At 37.7% G+C, this 17,443-nt stretch overlaps 1 protein-coding gene across 1 annotated transcript in view; it reads right to left on the bottom strand.

Moving 5' to 3' along the window:
* Positions 1 to 16,337, bottom strand: part of LOC144977603 (uncharacterized) — a 74,302-nt gene extending 57,965 nt beyond the window's left edge. The window contains exons 1-2 of the mRNA XM_078922996.1: positions 16,025 to 16,337; positions 12,814 to 13,001 (exon numbers count right to left, since the gene is read on the bottom strand). Of these exons, the coding sequence (XP_078779122.1) occupies positions 12,814 to 12,865 (52 nt within the window). The 5' untranslated portion in view covers positions 12,866 to 13,001; positions 16,025 to 16,337. The remainder of the gene's footprint in view (positions 1 to 12,813; positions 13,002 to 16,024) is intronic.
* Between the last annotated feature and the right edge of the window lie 1,106 nt (positions 16,338 to 17,443).

The raw sequence follows: 17,443 nt of genomic DNA, 5'->3' as shown, positions 1-17,443 counted from the left end.
CCGACTGAAGAAGTGTGAGAAACACACAGAAACGAATCGTCTCGGCAAAAAATGTGAGTGAAAATTTACATTATATATTAGCTCTAACCACCATTATCGAGCACTTTCGTACCTACAAGTACCCACCAACACTCATATATATATATATATATATATATATATATATATATATATATATATATATATATATACATATCGAGACGACTGCTTACAAATAAAACGTGACGCGAACAGCCTTTCCTTGTACGTTGATTCTCGACACCTGACCAGACTCCGCTGTTTTCTGGAGTGGAAAAAATGCTGGAAAAGTAATGAAATTTCATTATATGTGACCAAACGTCTCAAAACTCTATTATGTCGGGATGGACCAGATGTTACAAAGTCAAATTATAATCAAACTGGTCAAAAATATGAATTATTGGTATTTAACACTCTAAAATATGATATTCCTTCTCCTCTATAAAGCATAACAAACTCAACTTAAGTCTGATATTTCTGGCTACAAATTCCATTTTCAGCAACTTAATCATATCGACTTAATACCGTTTTGAGACGAGGGGTCACATAGTATACGTAAATATTTCTTTTATCGTTGATTTGAGTATTATATACGTCAAGGTTTGTGGTGGGAGTGAGGCCTGAAGCTATTTCTAGGATGTCAACAGTCTGTTGGAGAGAGTTCAATATAATATTGGAAACCCTTCTTATATTTGACGTCTTGAGTACTCGATAACTAGAACATCTTAATCTCAATATAATATTGGAAATCCTTATCACAGTTGGCCACAGCTGCTGACATCTTGTGTGTGTACTCAATAGAAGGAACGACCTTAACGTCACTCAACTCTTGGTCATTGTTTTTAGCCAGCCATGTTTATTCGTTCTCACTGAATTCTATTTGGCTAAAAGCAAAGTATTATTAGCTGCAATTTCGTAACATTAACAGAGGTTCTAAGTAAATGTTATTATTTTTAGCCAACCATTTTATTAGTTCTCACCAAATTCTACCAATCCGACTATTACAAACTTTTAAATTTTTGTGTTAAAATAACTGATTAAGTTAAGGATAGTGAGAGAATGCGTTCCTTAAAGATCAAAATATTTTCCATATTATAATCGTTGTTTGCCTTGCTTTATTATTGATTTTACTTATTTGATTTGTTGAAAAAATATATTCTTGTATGAGTTACATTGGCAATTGCCTAAAATAAACGTTTTTGAACTTTGAACATATAATAAATCATTCGATCAAGGTTGAGTGATACTGGAGCGGACAACGGGAACGAGTTCAAAACCTTTTAAACGCAGGAGACCATTCAAAATATTGGAATCCCTTAGTGCATTTTTGGACGTCTTGTGTTCTCAATGATTGGAATATTATATTAACATTAACAGAGACTAAGTATCTATATGAGAACAGGAAACATGTTTTATTTGATTTTGGGCGGATCAGACGTCTGATGGTGCGCAATGCTATGCTCGTGTGTCGACTTCAGGGTTTTGATCCGCCGATCGTGAAAATCGGGACTTCTGAGGTTTGATCTGTCGACCATCGATATTATACAAAAAGCAGGACCCCCCCCCCCCGGGATATTTAAGTTTAAATTATAAAATATGTGACCCGTCGCCTTAAAATGGTATTAAATCGAGATGATCAAAGTGTTGAGAATAGAATCTATGACCAAAGACATCAGACTTGGGTTGAGTCCATGTATGGATTATTGAAGAAGAAATATAGAATTTTAAAGTGCTGAAAACCGAAATTTCATTTTCTTGACCAGTTAAGCTTAAAATTGACCTTTCGGCATCTTGTTCATCCCGACATAATACTGGTTTGAGACGATGGGTCACATATGAACCATGTTAATTTGAAAAGATTAGTAAAACCTGCTAACTCGTATTTTCATCATTCAGAGAAAAAAAAAGATGCGATCCTAACGCGAGTGTCAGACCACAAGACAACATAGCCGCAACAAAGTTTTCGTGGACCGGAAGAGATCAAGAAGGATGGTGTTTTCTCGAGCAGATTATAGAGGAAGTCAAGTTGGATAGTTGATAATAATATAGGAATACAAGAAATGGAGATTCTCCATTAACGGCAATTTAAAAGGTAAACATTCTTTTCTATGATGATGCGAGTGATTTCCGCTTTCATTTTTGATACCCATTTTGAGTAATTATCGATATCAATATATATATATATATATATATATATATATATATATATATATATATATATATATATATATATATCTTATGATCAATTCTCAATATTGTTTCAAGCATTCGCTAGTAGTAGTAGTAGTAGTAGTAGTAGTAGTAGTTAGTAGTAGTAGTAGTGTAGTAGTAGTAGTAGTAGTAGTAGTAGTGTAGTAGTAGTAGTAGTAGTAGTAGTAGTAGTAGTAGTAGTAGTAGTAGTAGTATTAGTAGTCGTAGTAGTCGTAGTAGTAGTAGTAGTAGTGTAGTAGTAGTAGTAGTAGTAGTAGTGTGGTAGGTAGATAGTAGTGTGTAGTAGTAGTAGTAGTAGTAGTAGTAGTAGTAGTAGTAGTAGTAGTAGAAGAAGAAGTAGAAGAAGAAGTAGTAGTAGTAGTAGTAGTAGTAGTAGTAGTAGTAGTAGTAGTAGTAGTAGTAGTAGTAGTAGTAGTAGTAGTAGTAGTAGTAGTAGTAGTAGTAGTAGTAGTAGTAGTAGAAGAAGAAGAAGAAGTAGTAGTAGTAGTAGTAGTAGTAGTAGTAGTAGTAGTAGTAGTAGTAGTAGTAGTAGTAGTAGTAGTAGTAGTAGTAGTAGTAGAAGAAGAAGTAGTAGAATTAGTAGTGGTGATATCAGCAGTTGTAATAGTAATAGTAGGAAGTTACAATGAAACAGTATGGGGGAAGGAGTCCCTGGGGAGTGTTTGGAATGGGCAAGATGAGGAGTGTAAATTAAAAACAAATTCAAAAACTGTCGGAAAGCCTTGTTCTAATCGCTGTACCATTATTTACCCCAGCGTGTAGCACATATAATTTTGATATTTAGTCCCGGACTACGCTATTTACGCCTGCTAGATGGTGGGTGTAAATTTCACACGTTTAGTCCCTCGTTTAGTCTCAGACTTCGTGTAGTCCTGCTTCAACGTCATTTAGTCCGAGACTACGGATTTAGTCTCGGACTATCGTCATAGTCCCGGTCCATGAATTAGACCTCTGCCATGACAGTTGGTGAGACCAAGATCAAAATGTAGAAAATGAGGTCGTCAAATTTTACATGACCTACTTTATGGCTTCACAAAACACACTGTTAGTTGCCTAAATTTTCAAGGTGTAATTTTAAAAGTAATCATAGCTTTGCGACTTTAACCCCAGAATCAATCATACAATTTGGCACATTGAAATAGAAACGTCAATTTCGACTGATAAAACTCAAGCTTTATTACTCTGAACAAAAAAAATCCCCAACAAACCACATTTTATTTAACCCTCTCCTTACCAACTATAGGAAAATCGTCACATTAGTTACGATACAACCAACATTTTTCTTATTCAAGTTTCTCTTGTACATAATAAAATTTAATGAAAATGAACAGTGTGTTGTAGAGCATGTTTTGCTATAGTTTTGCTATAGAAATTATTTATCGCAAGAAATTGACTGCTATTGTGTTTGAGTGATAAAAAATATATTTTCATGTTATTTGGGTGTGAAGTTTTGGAGAAAATCCTGAAAATGGATGGTGAGGAGAGAGTTAAAATATTGGTCAGAAAACTCGTCCTTCATTTATTTATCATCGATTAAGGATGACCTTCGTGTAGGCAACCAAAAAGAAAGAAGCAAATAAAATCTCTCTAATCTGGAACTTCTGCAGAGATGTCAAATATTTATTTTGGTCGATTCGAGACGAACAATGGGTGAATTTCTTTCATCTCAATAACATTATTTGCTTATCCAAAAGTCTTATACTACGAATGAGTGGATAACAGGATTTTCAAGAGTATTTGGAGAAGCATCACATCATAATGGAACAAACACTAGAACGTGAGAGGGGGGGGGGGGGGGGGGGGGGGGGGGCACGTGTTTATTTCAAAACATATATAAGGGTAAATTTTGGAAGCAGACACTAGTGTAAGATAAAATTCTGATTCCGGTGGAAAATACAATTATTAAAAAAAGATAATTGCCAAAAAGGATTAGCTTGTCTTTAAGTGGGTCCCTCAAAATAAACGATTTCAGATTATATCAAAAATCCTAGATGTTAAAAAGGCCGTCGGCTGAATGCAAAATAAGGGGCTTATATTTCATTGTCGTGATGGAATGTATAGATAGTTCGAAGATGACGTCACTCTGGCCTTTGTTATTGTTTTTTTTTGCCATCCGCGTTTATGAGTAATGTTCACTGAACTGTATTAAACTGACTATAAACGTTCATGGATACACACAGTTTTGTGTGTTGGTGCGTTATACTTCCGGATGGCAATGTTTTGAGCTTCTTAGCCAAGCGCATACTATCTATAAGCAAAACTTTTTTTGAAAAAACAAAACAAACTCCCATAAAATATAATAAAATAATATAACAACCACAAACGCACAAAACAAAGTCACCCATTTTACACACAAAGACACATACACACACTTACATACACACACACATACAAACACAGACAATCAGACAGACTCAATCCTAACATGTTGACGATGTTGTTTTGATTGAAATAGAATTCTGACAGTTGTAAGAGCCACGATCATTTGCTGTTGCTGTCAGAAACAACTGGCTGTCGGGATCTAGGAATACATTATCATTTTTACCCCCCCCCCCCCCCCCCCCCCCCCCCCCCCCCCCCCCCCCCCCCCCCCCCCCAAATAATTTTTTTTTCAAAAAACAACAAAAAAAAAAACCAACAACAAAATGCAAAGAACAAACAAAGCAACAAAAAATGAATAAAACAACCATTATTTAAAAAAAGAGAAATAGGGAATGAGATTAGCCGAAGAGTAGCGTCCCTTGAATGGAAGTCACGAGCGGAAAAGTTATTGGAGAGAGAACGTCATGTTGGTTGTGTTGCATGAGACACTTCACCGAAAGCGAGGACGAGAGAGACGCATGCGCAAAACCATTTTGACGTTCTCTCTGTAAGGTGACGTCCAATCAAGGGACGCTACTCTTCCGCTAATCTCATTCCCTATAGTCGTTCAGAGTCATTGGCCAATGGCGTCAGATTTATCCAGGTCTCTCTAGAGGGGAACGGACAATAGCAATTCTTGAGATACCATTAATTTAGATAAGACGTTAGTCTATTACAGAGTACTTTCCGCCAGATCCAACAGACCCAACCAGCTACCCAATCGCTTTATCTCACTCACAGGGCTATGGCGGTAGCGTAAGCGCAGCGGTATTATTGTCATTGTTCTGTATCAAACATGGTACAGACTTCGACTTTGACTCCCCGCGTTGTGTTGCCTTGAGCAAACCATCTTGCCCTACAACATTCTGCAGCCTTGAGCAAACCATCTTGCCCTACAACATTCTGCAGCCTTGACCAAACCATCTTGCCCTACAACATTCTGCAGCCTTGACCAAACCATGTTGCCCTACAACATTCTGCAGCCTTGAGTAAACCATCTTGCCCTACAACATTCTGCAGCCTTGAGTAAACCATGTTGCCCTACAACATTCTGCAGCCTTGACCAAACCATCTTGCCCTACAACATTCTGCAGCCTTGACCAAACCATGTTGCCCTACAACATTCTGCAGCCTTGAGTACACCATCTTGCCCTACAACATTCTGCAGCCTTGACCAAACCATGTTGCCCTACAACATTCTGCAGCCTTGAGCAAACCATCTTGCCCTACAACATTCTGCAGCCTTGACCAAACCATCTTGCCCTACAACATTCTGCAGCCTTGACCAAACCATGTTGCCCTACAACATTCTGCAGCCTTGACCAAACCATATTGACTACAAAATTCTGCAGCCTTGAGCAAACCGTCTTGCACTACAACATTCTGCAGCCTTGAGCAAACCGTCTTCCCTACAACATTCTGCAGCCTTGAGCAAACCATTTTGCCCTACAACATTCTGCAGCCTTGAGCAAACCATTTTGCCCTACAACATTCTGCAGCCTTCAGCAAACCATTTTGCCCTACAACATTCTGCAGCCTGGAGCAAACTATCTTGCCCGATATCAATTATGTAGAGCTACAGTACGGCTGACATCCGCCGGCGTACTCTAATCTTCCCTTGGAGTAGATCAACCCGAAAGAAAAACTTCCACTCGGGTATGTGGTCCAGTGGTATGACACTCGCTTTCGGATCGGAAGGTCCTGGGTTCGAGCCTCGCGCTCGGCGCATAGTTGAGTCCTTGGAAAAGGCTTTTTACTCACATTCTCTCACCGCACTCAGGTGTAAAATGAGTATCTGGCCGTTAACAGCGTTGTCTTTGTCCGAAAAATTGTAACATCACCTAACAGGCGTTATATGTTAAATGTTGCTGTTGACCAGGGGCCCGTTGTAAAGCGCTTTGAGCACATTTAATGGATATTTCGCTATATAAAGCTCAATTTTTAAAAATATATAAAGAGTTTTTAAAAACAGATGAAATTTGCTAATTTTAGACAAAAAATTGTACTTTTTGTAAAGGGGTGGGTGGGTTTGGAGTGTGTGTGTGTGTGTGTGGGGCGGGGGGGGGGGTAGGGGGTTGGGGGGAGAGGGTTGTTTCCATTTTTAGAGCAGCATTCCTAGCCATGGTGGATATTGTCAATTTAAAAATTTATTTAGGGACCGGAAAAGGACTTACACCTTGTCACGTGGGTTTTTTAGCGTTGTGAAAGCTTCTTCAAAGAGTGACAAATTATTTTCTTTGTTGTCATTTTTAGTGTTTTTGTGTTTTCTGTTTTTAATGGTTTTACGGCGCTTGCAACACATTTAGGTCATAGCAGCGCCAGTAAAAAGGAAGAAAATTGGATAGTGAAAACATTCTAGATGTACAATAAATAGGGCTACAGGGGAAATGATTCAAATAGGGAATGAATGTAAACACAGATGAAAATTAATATTGACAATGATTCACTTCTTTAAGCATTGTAAATTAAATAAATTAATAAAATTGAGCATTCCCTAGCGTATTTGCATGTAATTGTCATGCGAATATTATAATATAATTCTTTATTTAATCCCCCAGTAGTCTATGTGGTACCAAATTTCAACTTCATACACAAAAACACCAACCCCCCCCCCCAAAAAAAAAAAACAAAAAAAAAACAAAACAAAACAACAACAAAAAAAAAAAAAAACAACAAAACAAAACAACAACAACAAAAAAAAAACAAAAAAAAAAAACAAAAAAAAAAAACAACAAACAAACCATGATATTGTAACACCGCCGTGTCTTTATCTATTCTTTGGAATAATCCATTTGTTCCAGTAATTTTCATATAGAAGCATAATTTGCTTTTGATAAAGGGCGAAACCGAAACGTCAACAACCATTGATATCATGCTATTTCTTGAAGCTTAATTACTAAAATTTTTTTCATATTCGTTTCCTATGGCTTTAAAGCTTCAAGCCTCATAATACCTTTTGAGCTACTTCTGGATTGGCCTTTAAGGATTACACGCAAGGCTTGAAATCTATTTCTATTCCCTGTTTTAACTCGTCCCATTATCTTACTTTTACTCGGGTACGACATGTAAGCACATCTCAATGTAAGTCAATCATCTTTTTTTTTCCATGGTCTTCCTGCCTTCTCTCTTCCTTCCTTCCTCCTCCTCCTCCTTCTCCTCTCCTCCTCCTCCTCTCTTCCTCCTCCTTATGCTTTTATTGTTTTTTTTTATTGGCTGGAGAAGTGTTTGAGCCCAAAACATCCAAAACATACAGTATTGGTATGTTTTTCTTTTTCCTTCTCCTCTCCTCCTTTTGTTTTTTTTTATTGGCTGGAGAAGGGGTTGAACCCAAAACGTTCCGTATTGGTATGTTGTTCTTTTTCAAATGGTTATATTTATTTTTATTCATGACTTTTTAAAGTCCACAGCTTGATCGTAGGTTCCGTAAACTCATAGCTTGACACTAACCAAAACATTGGATTTTTGGTCTTTAAGGATGAGACGCAAGGCTAAGGCACTCTTGAAATCTATTTCTATTCCCTGTTTTAACTCGTCCCGATACCTTACTTTTACTCGGGCACCACATGTAAGCACATCTCAACTGTAAGTCAATCATCTTTTTTTTCCATGGTCTTCCTACCTTCCCCCTCCCTCCCTTCCTTCCTTCCTTCTCCTCTCCTCCTCCCCTTCCTCCTTCTCCTCTCATCCTTTCGTTTTTATTGTATTTTTTTTATTGGCTCTAGAAGGCCAAAACGTTCCGTATAGTATTGGTATGTTGTTCTTTTTCAAAGCGGTTATATTTATTTTTATTCATAACTTTTTACAGTCCACAGCTTCTAGCAGCTAAGTATCACTTTGACCGTAGCTTCCGTAAACTCATAGCTTGACACTAACCAAAACATTGGATTTTTGGTCTTTAAGGATTAGACGCAAGGCTAAAGAATTCTTGAAATCTATTTCTATTCCCTGTTTTAACTCGTCCTATTACCTTACTTTTACTCGGGCACCACATGTAAGAAGCACATCTTAACCATAAGTCAATCATCTTTTCCGCAGGTCTTCCTGCCTTCTCCCTTCCTTCTTCCTCCTTCTCCTCTCCTTTTCCTCTATATGCTTATCTTGTTTTTGTTATTGGCTGGAGAAGGGTTTGGAGTCACCGACTTGGGTAATTTTGTAAACAACAAGAGATGAAGTGAGCACGATAGTGCCAGAAAACAATAGAGAATAAACATTTTGCGGCGGTAATGGAGGTTTGAACCCGCGACCTTACTGGTTTGACAACTCCGCCTGGCCAGGGAGAGTGTGATTCTACCGTATGAGCTATCCACGATCCATAATTTTGAAAAGCGCTTTGGGAATATGAAAGGGATATTGTGTTATATAAAACCCATTTTTCATTAAAAAAAAAATCAGGATCATTCAGGAGTCGGATTTGAAAAGCTTTTATTGGGAACAAGTTGGGAACTTCCAACACGGAAGTCACGTGACTCTATAAGTATGAGAAATTCTTTAATCAAGAGTGCAACATTTGATGTTTCATACCAGACAATGTCATAACGTTTTATTTTGGCATCATTAAAGTTACTTCATCGATTTCAAAACCATTAGACTGTTTTTTATGGTTCTTCTTTTTCATTAACGGCGCCAATCTGTCGGAATGAACTAGATAAAGGAAATAAAGTTAAAAGTCAAAAAGACCAGATCAAGGATATTAAAAGTTTTTGAATAAAAAAAAAAAACAACTTTAACTTTGATCAATGAAGAAAAGTACTTTTATAAAGCGAGATTAGAATTAACTTTCAAGAATTAGGTCCATCTAGAAAAGATGCCGTTTTGAGGGGTTGGTCATATTAAAAAAAAAAACAAAAAACAATTGAGCTTTATATAGCGCAATGTCCACTAAATGTGCTCAAAGCGCTTTACAAGGGGTCCCTGGTCAACAGCAACATTTAACATGTAGGACGGGACATGCACCTGTTAGGCGATATTACAATTTTTCGGACAAAGACACGGCTATTAACGGCCAGGTACTCATTTTAAACCTGAGTACGGTGAGGGAATGTGAGTAAAGAGCCTTTTCCAAGGACTCAACTATGCGCCGAGCGCGAGGCTCGAACCCACGACCTTCCGATCCGAAAGCGAGTGTCATACCACTAGACCACATAGCCACACTTTTCTATGTAATTACTCCCTATCATCTCGTGAACAGTCGGTCATCATTAACAAAACAGTTTCAAATGAGAGAGTAAAATCCTTTTGGTGCTCTCCAAAGACCTGTCTTGGAACATGTATTATTCCATTTTTGTATGCAACTTCTTTGTAGGATAATGAAAAAGCATGACCTTGACTACCACTTTTATGCGGATGACAGTCAACGATAGATAGAGCGAAGTTGACGTCACTCGGCTCTTTGTTATTGTTTTTTGCCATCCGCGTTTATGAGAAATTGTCACTTGTCTGTATTATCCAGGCTCTAAAAGTTCATGGTTACACAGAGTTTTGTGTGTTGGTCCGGTATACTTCCGGATGGCAATGTTATGAGCTTCTTAGCCAAGCGCATACTAGCTATAGATGCTGTGGCGCTTGGCTAAGAAACTCATAATATTGGCATCCGGAAATACAACGGACCAAGACACAACACTATGTGTAACCTTGAACGTTTATAGCCTGGTTAATACTACTCATAAACATGGATGGCAAAAACAATAACAAAAACTTGAGTGAGGTCAACGTCGTTCTATCTATACAACTCAACACCAAACCTTCTCTTTGGGGTATGCCTTCAAAAATGAAAGCTGGGAGGTGTCCGGGATGTTAGAGACAGGATGCAAAAGAAAAGGTTAAAACTGAATTGATATCATAGGACAGGCAATGTCCAAGGAATCCGAAAAAATAAAAAGCCTGATAAAGCGTGAACACCACTCAATGTCAAGTGTCAGGTCAGAAAAGAAAAATAATTTCAGATTTACGTCCTTGCCTCGGGGTTTTCAATGCAATGGACAGTCAAGTCAAAAACCTAAAAAAAATCTCTGATGTCCGAGTTAAAAAAGAATGAACTATAGTCATCATCTGTTGGAAAAAGAAACGTGCTAAAACATGTAACCATTTTCATTTTTTTCATAATTTGACTACTACAAATCTTTGTTGTTTTTTTCAGGACATCAAGAGATACAAGTAGATTTCTCCAAAGCGTCCAGAACAAAACTACACGTCTCATCCAGAAGAAAAAGAGAGGCGATTAAGCGAAACCGCTGGCTCTAAAGCTCCTTTGGCTCTCTGTGACGGAACGTATTCATCACAGACAGATGGCAGTGCCAGATTTCGAGTGTCTTCATGACCAAGCACCGGAATTTCTTCGGGAAATCATCTTTTTCTTTTTCCAGCCAAAGAGATGACTGCGATTATCATTCGACAACCTTAATGGGAACATCCAATGAACACCCTTGAAAGCAGGAGAAAGAGAGAGAGAGAGAGAGAGAGAGAGAGAGAGAGAGAGAGAGAGAAAGAGAGAGAGAGAGACAAATAGAGAGAGAGAAAGAGAGAAAGAGAGAGAGAAAGAGAGAAAGAAAGAGAGAGAGAGAGAGAGAGAGAGAGAGAGAGAGAAATACAACAAAATCCTCTGTCACTTTGGCCCAAACGTATTGAAAAACTTCCACTTCTTCTCAAAAATTTGTCATCATGCGAGTTCTTAAAAAATTAAAAAAAAAAGAACTTGAAAACGTAATTTCGTCAATGTGATTAGATATTGTGTCCAACTAATGTTATTTTTTGTTTTTTTTTTAAAGTCCTTGCGAGTTATCATCATCATCATCATCATCATCATCATCATCATCATCATCATCATCATCATCATCATCATCATCATCATCATCATCATCATCATCATCATCATCATCATCATCATCATCATCACCATTACAATAGTACTTACTGTCATTGTGAACAAAGAATGTCCATTCAAAGGAGAAAGAGAGAAACCGGATCTCATTATAAATAGATTGCAAGGGCGGAAACCCCCTAAGGTTGCCAAACCTTAAGAACTCTTACTTGAAAGAGATTAAGAAAACAAAGAACACGACGATTCGTTTCTTTTTGAAATTCCACTTTTAAGTACCCGTTTCAGAAGCATTATTCCATTACGGGGCTAGATAAAAGACTCAACGATAATTGAGCTTCAAAAATTTTTTTTTTAAAATTGAGCTTTATATAGTGCAATTTCCACTAAATGTGCTCAAAGCGCTTTACAATGGGTCCCTGGTCAACAGCAACATTTAACATGTAGGACGGGACACGACGCCTGTTAGGCGATATTACAATTTTTCGGACAAAGACAACGTTATTAACGGCCAGGTACTCATTTTACACCTGAGTACGGTGAGAGAATGTGAGTAAAGAGCCTTTTCCAAGGACTCAACTATGCGCCGAGCGCGGCTCGAACCCAGGACCTTCCGATCCGAAAGCGAGTGTCATAACACGAGACCACATAGCCGGGGTTTACTATTAATTCAGAAAAGGGAGTGGAGCCGCACAATGCTATTGCTTGTAGAAGGGATGTATTGGACTTACAATTAACGGGAAAGAGGAAAAAGGGACGCCCAAAGACTATAGATGGTTGGATAAGGTATATAGGACGATATGAAAGAACAGGGCCTGGATGAAGCTGATGCTCTACTACTGAACCGAGATGCATGGAGATGTGGCATTCATTATGGCAACCATGCAAAATGCGGGATAAGATGAAAGAAGAAGTAGAAGGGGTTTGAGCTCCAAACGTTTCCTGTTCTGTATTTTGTTCATTAGTTTACTCACTGTAATTTAAGTGTACTGCTTTATGGAAGTGAAAGCTGGAAAATGACATCCTCCTTAATACAGAAACTAGAACCCTTTCAGAACAAGTGTTTAAAAATAATTTTTAATTTATTTTGGCCTACAAAAATAAAAACAGTGGATCTATTAAAGAAAGCTGACTGCACTAGCATTGAAAGCCAAATAAAAAGAAGAAGATGGCGTTGGCTGGGTCATTTGGCCAGAATGGAAAAAGGGTCACTTTCCAAGACAGCTTTGTACTAGGCAGCATATGGGAAGAGAAAGCGGGGAAGACCCAAAAGAAAGAATTAAAGGAAGCAGGCCTGTCCTGGAATACAGCCACCGCAAAAGCAGCCGATCGCAAAAAATGGAGATGTCTGGTGGATGCTCTATGTGCCTCAAGGCCCGAAGAGGATTAAACAAACAAACATTACTCACTGTGAGGTTCGATGGTGGTTGGGAACTTGAGTTTCTTCAAGACTCTGGGCATCTTGAACTTGCAGTGCCAAACCCGACAAAGTGATCCTGGTTCCCATCTGATGCCTCCGAGGCTCTCGATCCCAGGGGGAGGAAGGAGCCAAGGCGGATGTTTCTGTTGTTGGGTTGCTCATTTGCCACGGATGTGCCTGTTTGGATGTGAAAAATGTAGACATGTTGATGAGGAAAGGTTGGAAGGAGAGGAAGGTGGTGGTGGTGGTGGAGGAGCGGGCTGAGCCATCGTTAACATAATATAGCCTGACACTGAAATCCAAAAGGACTGGCAGTTTGACGTCATTATTTGGCTTTTGCACCGCATAGTGAGTTGCCGTTAATAGAGCTCATGGAAACAAGTTATTTCATTGGATGAACTATTGAATACAACTCACGATTTGTTTTCTTTTGTGGCAAAAAACTGACACTTTGACGTCATCTTTTGGTCAGTGTCAGGCTATATAACTTTACGATGGCTTCGGTTCTAGTGTGTCAGGCTATATGTTAACGATGGCTACGCGCTGACATTGAACAAAACAATGACGTCAAAAGACAAGTCTTCGGCCGCCAAAGAAAACAAATCGTGAGGTGTATTCAATAGTTCAACCAATTGAATAATTATTTCCTTGAGCTCCACTAGCACAAATCACTAAACGCTGCACAAAACTAAAAAATGACGTCACACTCTAGTCCTAGAGGTTTTAGCGTAGCCATCATTAAGTTATAGCTGACACTGAACGTAGCCATCGTTAAGTTATAGCCTGACACTGGATGTAGCCATCGTTAAGTTATAGCCTGACACTGATGTAGCCATCGTTAAGTTATAGCCTGACACTGAACGTAGCCATCGTTAAGTTATAGCCTGACACGAACGTAGCCATCGTTAAGTTATAGCCTGACACTGAACGTAGCCATCGTTATGTTATAGCCTGACACTGAACGTAGCCACGTTATGTTATAGCCTGACACTGAACGTAGCCAGCGTTATGTTATAGCCGGGTACACTGACACGTAGCCACGTTAAGTTATAGCTCACTGACACTAGAAACACGTAGCCATCGTTAAGTTATAGCCTGACACTAGAACCGTAGCCATCGTTAAGTTATAGCCTGACACTGAATGTAGCCATCGTTAAGTTATAGCCTGACACTAGAACCGTAGCCATCGTTAAGTTATAGCCTGACACTGAATGTAGCCATCGTTAAGTTATAGCCTGACACTAGAACCGTAGCCATCGTTAAGTTATAGCCTGACACTGAATGTAGCCATCGTTAAGTTATAGCCTGACACTGAACGTAGCCATCGTTAAGTTATAGCCTGACACTGAAAGTAGCCATCGTTAAGTTATAGCCTGACACTGAAACCCAAAAAGACTGGCATTTTGACGTTATTATTTGTTATTTTTTGCACCGCCTAGTGAGTTTTCGTTAGTAGTGCTCATGGAAACAAGTGGTCCCATTGTTTGAACTATTGAATACAACTCACGATTTGTTTTCTTTTGTGGCCAAAGACTGGCATTTTGACGTCAATTTTGGTCAGTGTCAGGCTATAAGTTAACGATGGCTACGGTTTTAGTGTCAGGCTATATATTATGTTAACGATGGCTACGGTCCAACACATTGAACACTAGGGACATGTGGCCAGTAGTGGGATTTTATTTTTTGTTTGGGGGGGTGGGGGTCGATAGTTTCTGAAAGGGAACACAACTCACACAATCAATCGATTGAATAACAACATGCCACAACAAACACTGAGATACCAGTTCCGTGTGGAGAGTTCTTTGTGATTATTCTTTGTCCACCAATCAAGGGAGTGAATTTGGTAGATAATGCATTCACTCAATAGAGCTAAAACCCGACACAATCCTTCGTGACAACAGCATCACCTTTATCTTCAAAGGTTAACCCTCTCCTTACCACCAATTGGAAAATCGTCACATTTGTTACGACGCAACCGTCACTTTTCTCATCCAGATTTCATTTCTTTTTGCTATAGCTATATAAAAATTATATTCTGTAATAGAGCTCATATATTGTCGAACAATATTATATATAGAATGTGCTTGTTGCTTTTCTATTTGAGTTAGAAATATCTGTTTTTGTGTTGCGTGGGCGTGACGTTTTAGGGAAAATTCTGAAAATGGCTGGTAAGGAGAGGGTTAAAAAGTAGCGGGTCGGAGTTTAGACATTCGATGGCTAGCTATAAAACAACGGGAAATGTTTTGTTAGATTGGATGGGCAAATTAAAGGGAAATGGCCATTAGCGTCAAACATGTATTCTGTTTCTCTATTTCTTTATGGTTTTCCATCGTAGCCTTCGTAAACTTATAGCCTGACACTGACCAAAAAAATGACGTCAAAATGCAAAATGCCAGTCTTTGGCCACAAAAGAAAACAAATCGTGAGTTTTATTCAATAGTTCAACCAATGGGACCACTTGTTTCCATGATCTCTACTAACGACAAACTCACTAGGCGGTTCAAAAACCAAATAATGACGTCAAAATGCCAGTCTTTTTGGGTTTCAATATAAGGTTATAACTTAACGATGTCTACGCTTCCATGCGGTTTTGCGCTCTAGAGAGGTAAAGCACTCGCCTTAGGAAAGGTAGGCCCCTCGGTCGAATCCTGAAGTGGGCCTACTGTGGCAAAAGTGAGTCCTTAGATAAAGGCTATTTACTCGAACCATTTAATAGAACTCAGGAGTAAAATGAGTACCTGAACTGTAATAGTGTGGTCTTTGTCAACAAGAAAATATAATAGCGCCTCATGGACGCAATGTCTTTCCTATATATGACCCGTCGCCTCAAAACGGTGTTAAGTTGGAATGATCAAAATGCTGACAATAAAATCTAAGACCAAAAACATCAAACTTGTGTTGAGTGCATGTATGGATTATTGAAGAAAAAATATAGAATTTTAAAGTGCTGAAAACCGAAATTTCATTTTCTTGACCAGTTAAGCTTAAGATTCAACTTTCAGCATCTTGTTCATCCCGACATAATACCGTTTTGAGACGGTGTGTCACATATGTTAATTAATACTATTGACTCCCCCCCCCCCCTCCACCCCTTGAAAAACTATTTGATCACATGAAGAGGATATTCCGCTAGCCGCTAGAAACTCAAGTTTTAAGTTTGAGAACAAAAATGAGTGGCCTTGCCTTCAGGAGATACTTACTTTTCTTTCTGACGTGCCCATTTATGGGCAGCAATATTTTAACCTCATAGTTATTGACGGTTTTGGTCTGGGTCCTATACATCCATAGAACGATTCCAAAATACCAACTGCGTAAAATTGATGTTTTAGTTTTACATCCAGTAACAAAATAATGAAGTGAACACATTCATAATTTACGACAGCTACATTGGGGTATGACGAGAAATTATGTGCAGATACATCTCGAATCCTAACAACGAAAAAAAATATTGGTTGGTAACGTAATAATTCACAAAATGGAAATATAAACCTTAACTTTCCAGACCCAAGTCAACTTACGAGTTTAATGAGAAAAAAATGTAATGGCTATAATGATGATGATGATGATGATGATGATGATGATGATAATGAAAGTAATAAAAAACAATGATTATGATAATGAGATTAATAATGATGATAAATACAATATTGATGATGATGATGATGATAATAATAATAATAATAATAATAATAATAATAATAATAATAATAATAATAATAATAATAAAAATAATAATAATAATAATAATAATAATAATAATAGTAATAATAATAATAATAATAATAATAATAATAATAATAATAATAATAATAATAATAATAATAATAATAATAATAATAATAATAATATTATAATAATAACAAAACAAACAGAAGACAATATTACAGTTGAACAAACAAGTCTGATTTGTATCGTATTTATTTTCTGTCCTCTTAGTTTTCATTCGATATTGATCTATTAGTACTTTATCTCTATAAAGGTTATCGGTTATCGAATCCTTTTTACAACCTAGTTTGTTATTCTAGCCCACACTCGTCTTTGTCTTTCACGATGAGATGACAATCCGTATTTCATGTGGACATTTATTTTACCACTAATGGGAAAATAGACCTTTTTTGTGACGTATCGTATTGTATCTGTTGTACAGTCTCAAATATTTTTAATACGGTTTTAATAGTTCTTTCCCTAAGAACAGTTAGAATAATAATATTGGTTTGACTGGTATTGTATAACATTTCTCTATTTGTGACCCATCGTGTCAAAACGGTATTATATCGGAACGAACCAGATTCTTAAAAGACAAATTAAATGTTAAACTGGTCAAAAATATAAATTGTTGGTATTAGCATCCTAAAATACGGTATCCATTCTCCTCAATAAAACATACAAACTCAACTTCAACACAAGTCTGATATTTCTGGCTATAAATTCAATTTTCAACATCTTAACCAACCCGACTTAATACCGTTTTGAGGCGAAGCGTCACATATGAAACCAGACATTGTGGTGCTCAATTCTGAATCATAATAAGAACAAATTATCATAATCGAACTGGTAGTGATAGTACCATAGTAAGTATGGAAGCAGGAGTGATAGTTCCCAGTATCCCCATAAATATC

The sequence above is a fragment of the Berghia stephanieae genome, chromosome 7, assembly GCF_034508935.2.
Source record: "Berghia stephanieae isolate SIO BIC M18660-M18661 chromosome 7, UCSD_Bste_1.3, whole genome shotgun sequence".
Classification (NCBI taxonomy): Eukaryota; Metazoa; Mollusca; class Gastropoda; order Nudibranchia; family Aeolidiidae; genus Berghia; species Berghia stephanieae.
Note: the sequence above shows the minus strand (reverse complement) of the source record. Positions and strands in the feature narration are given on the sequence as shown.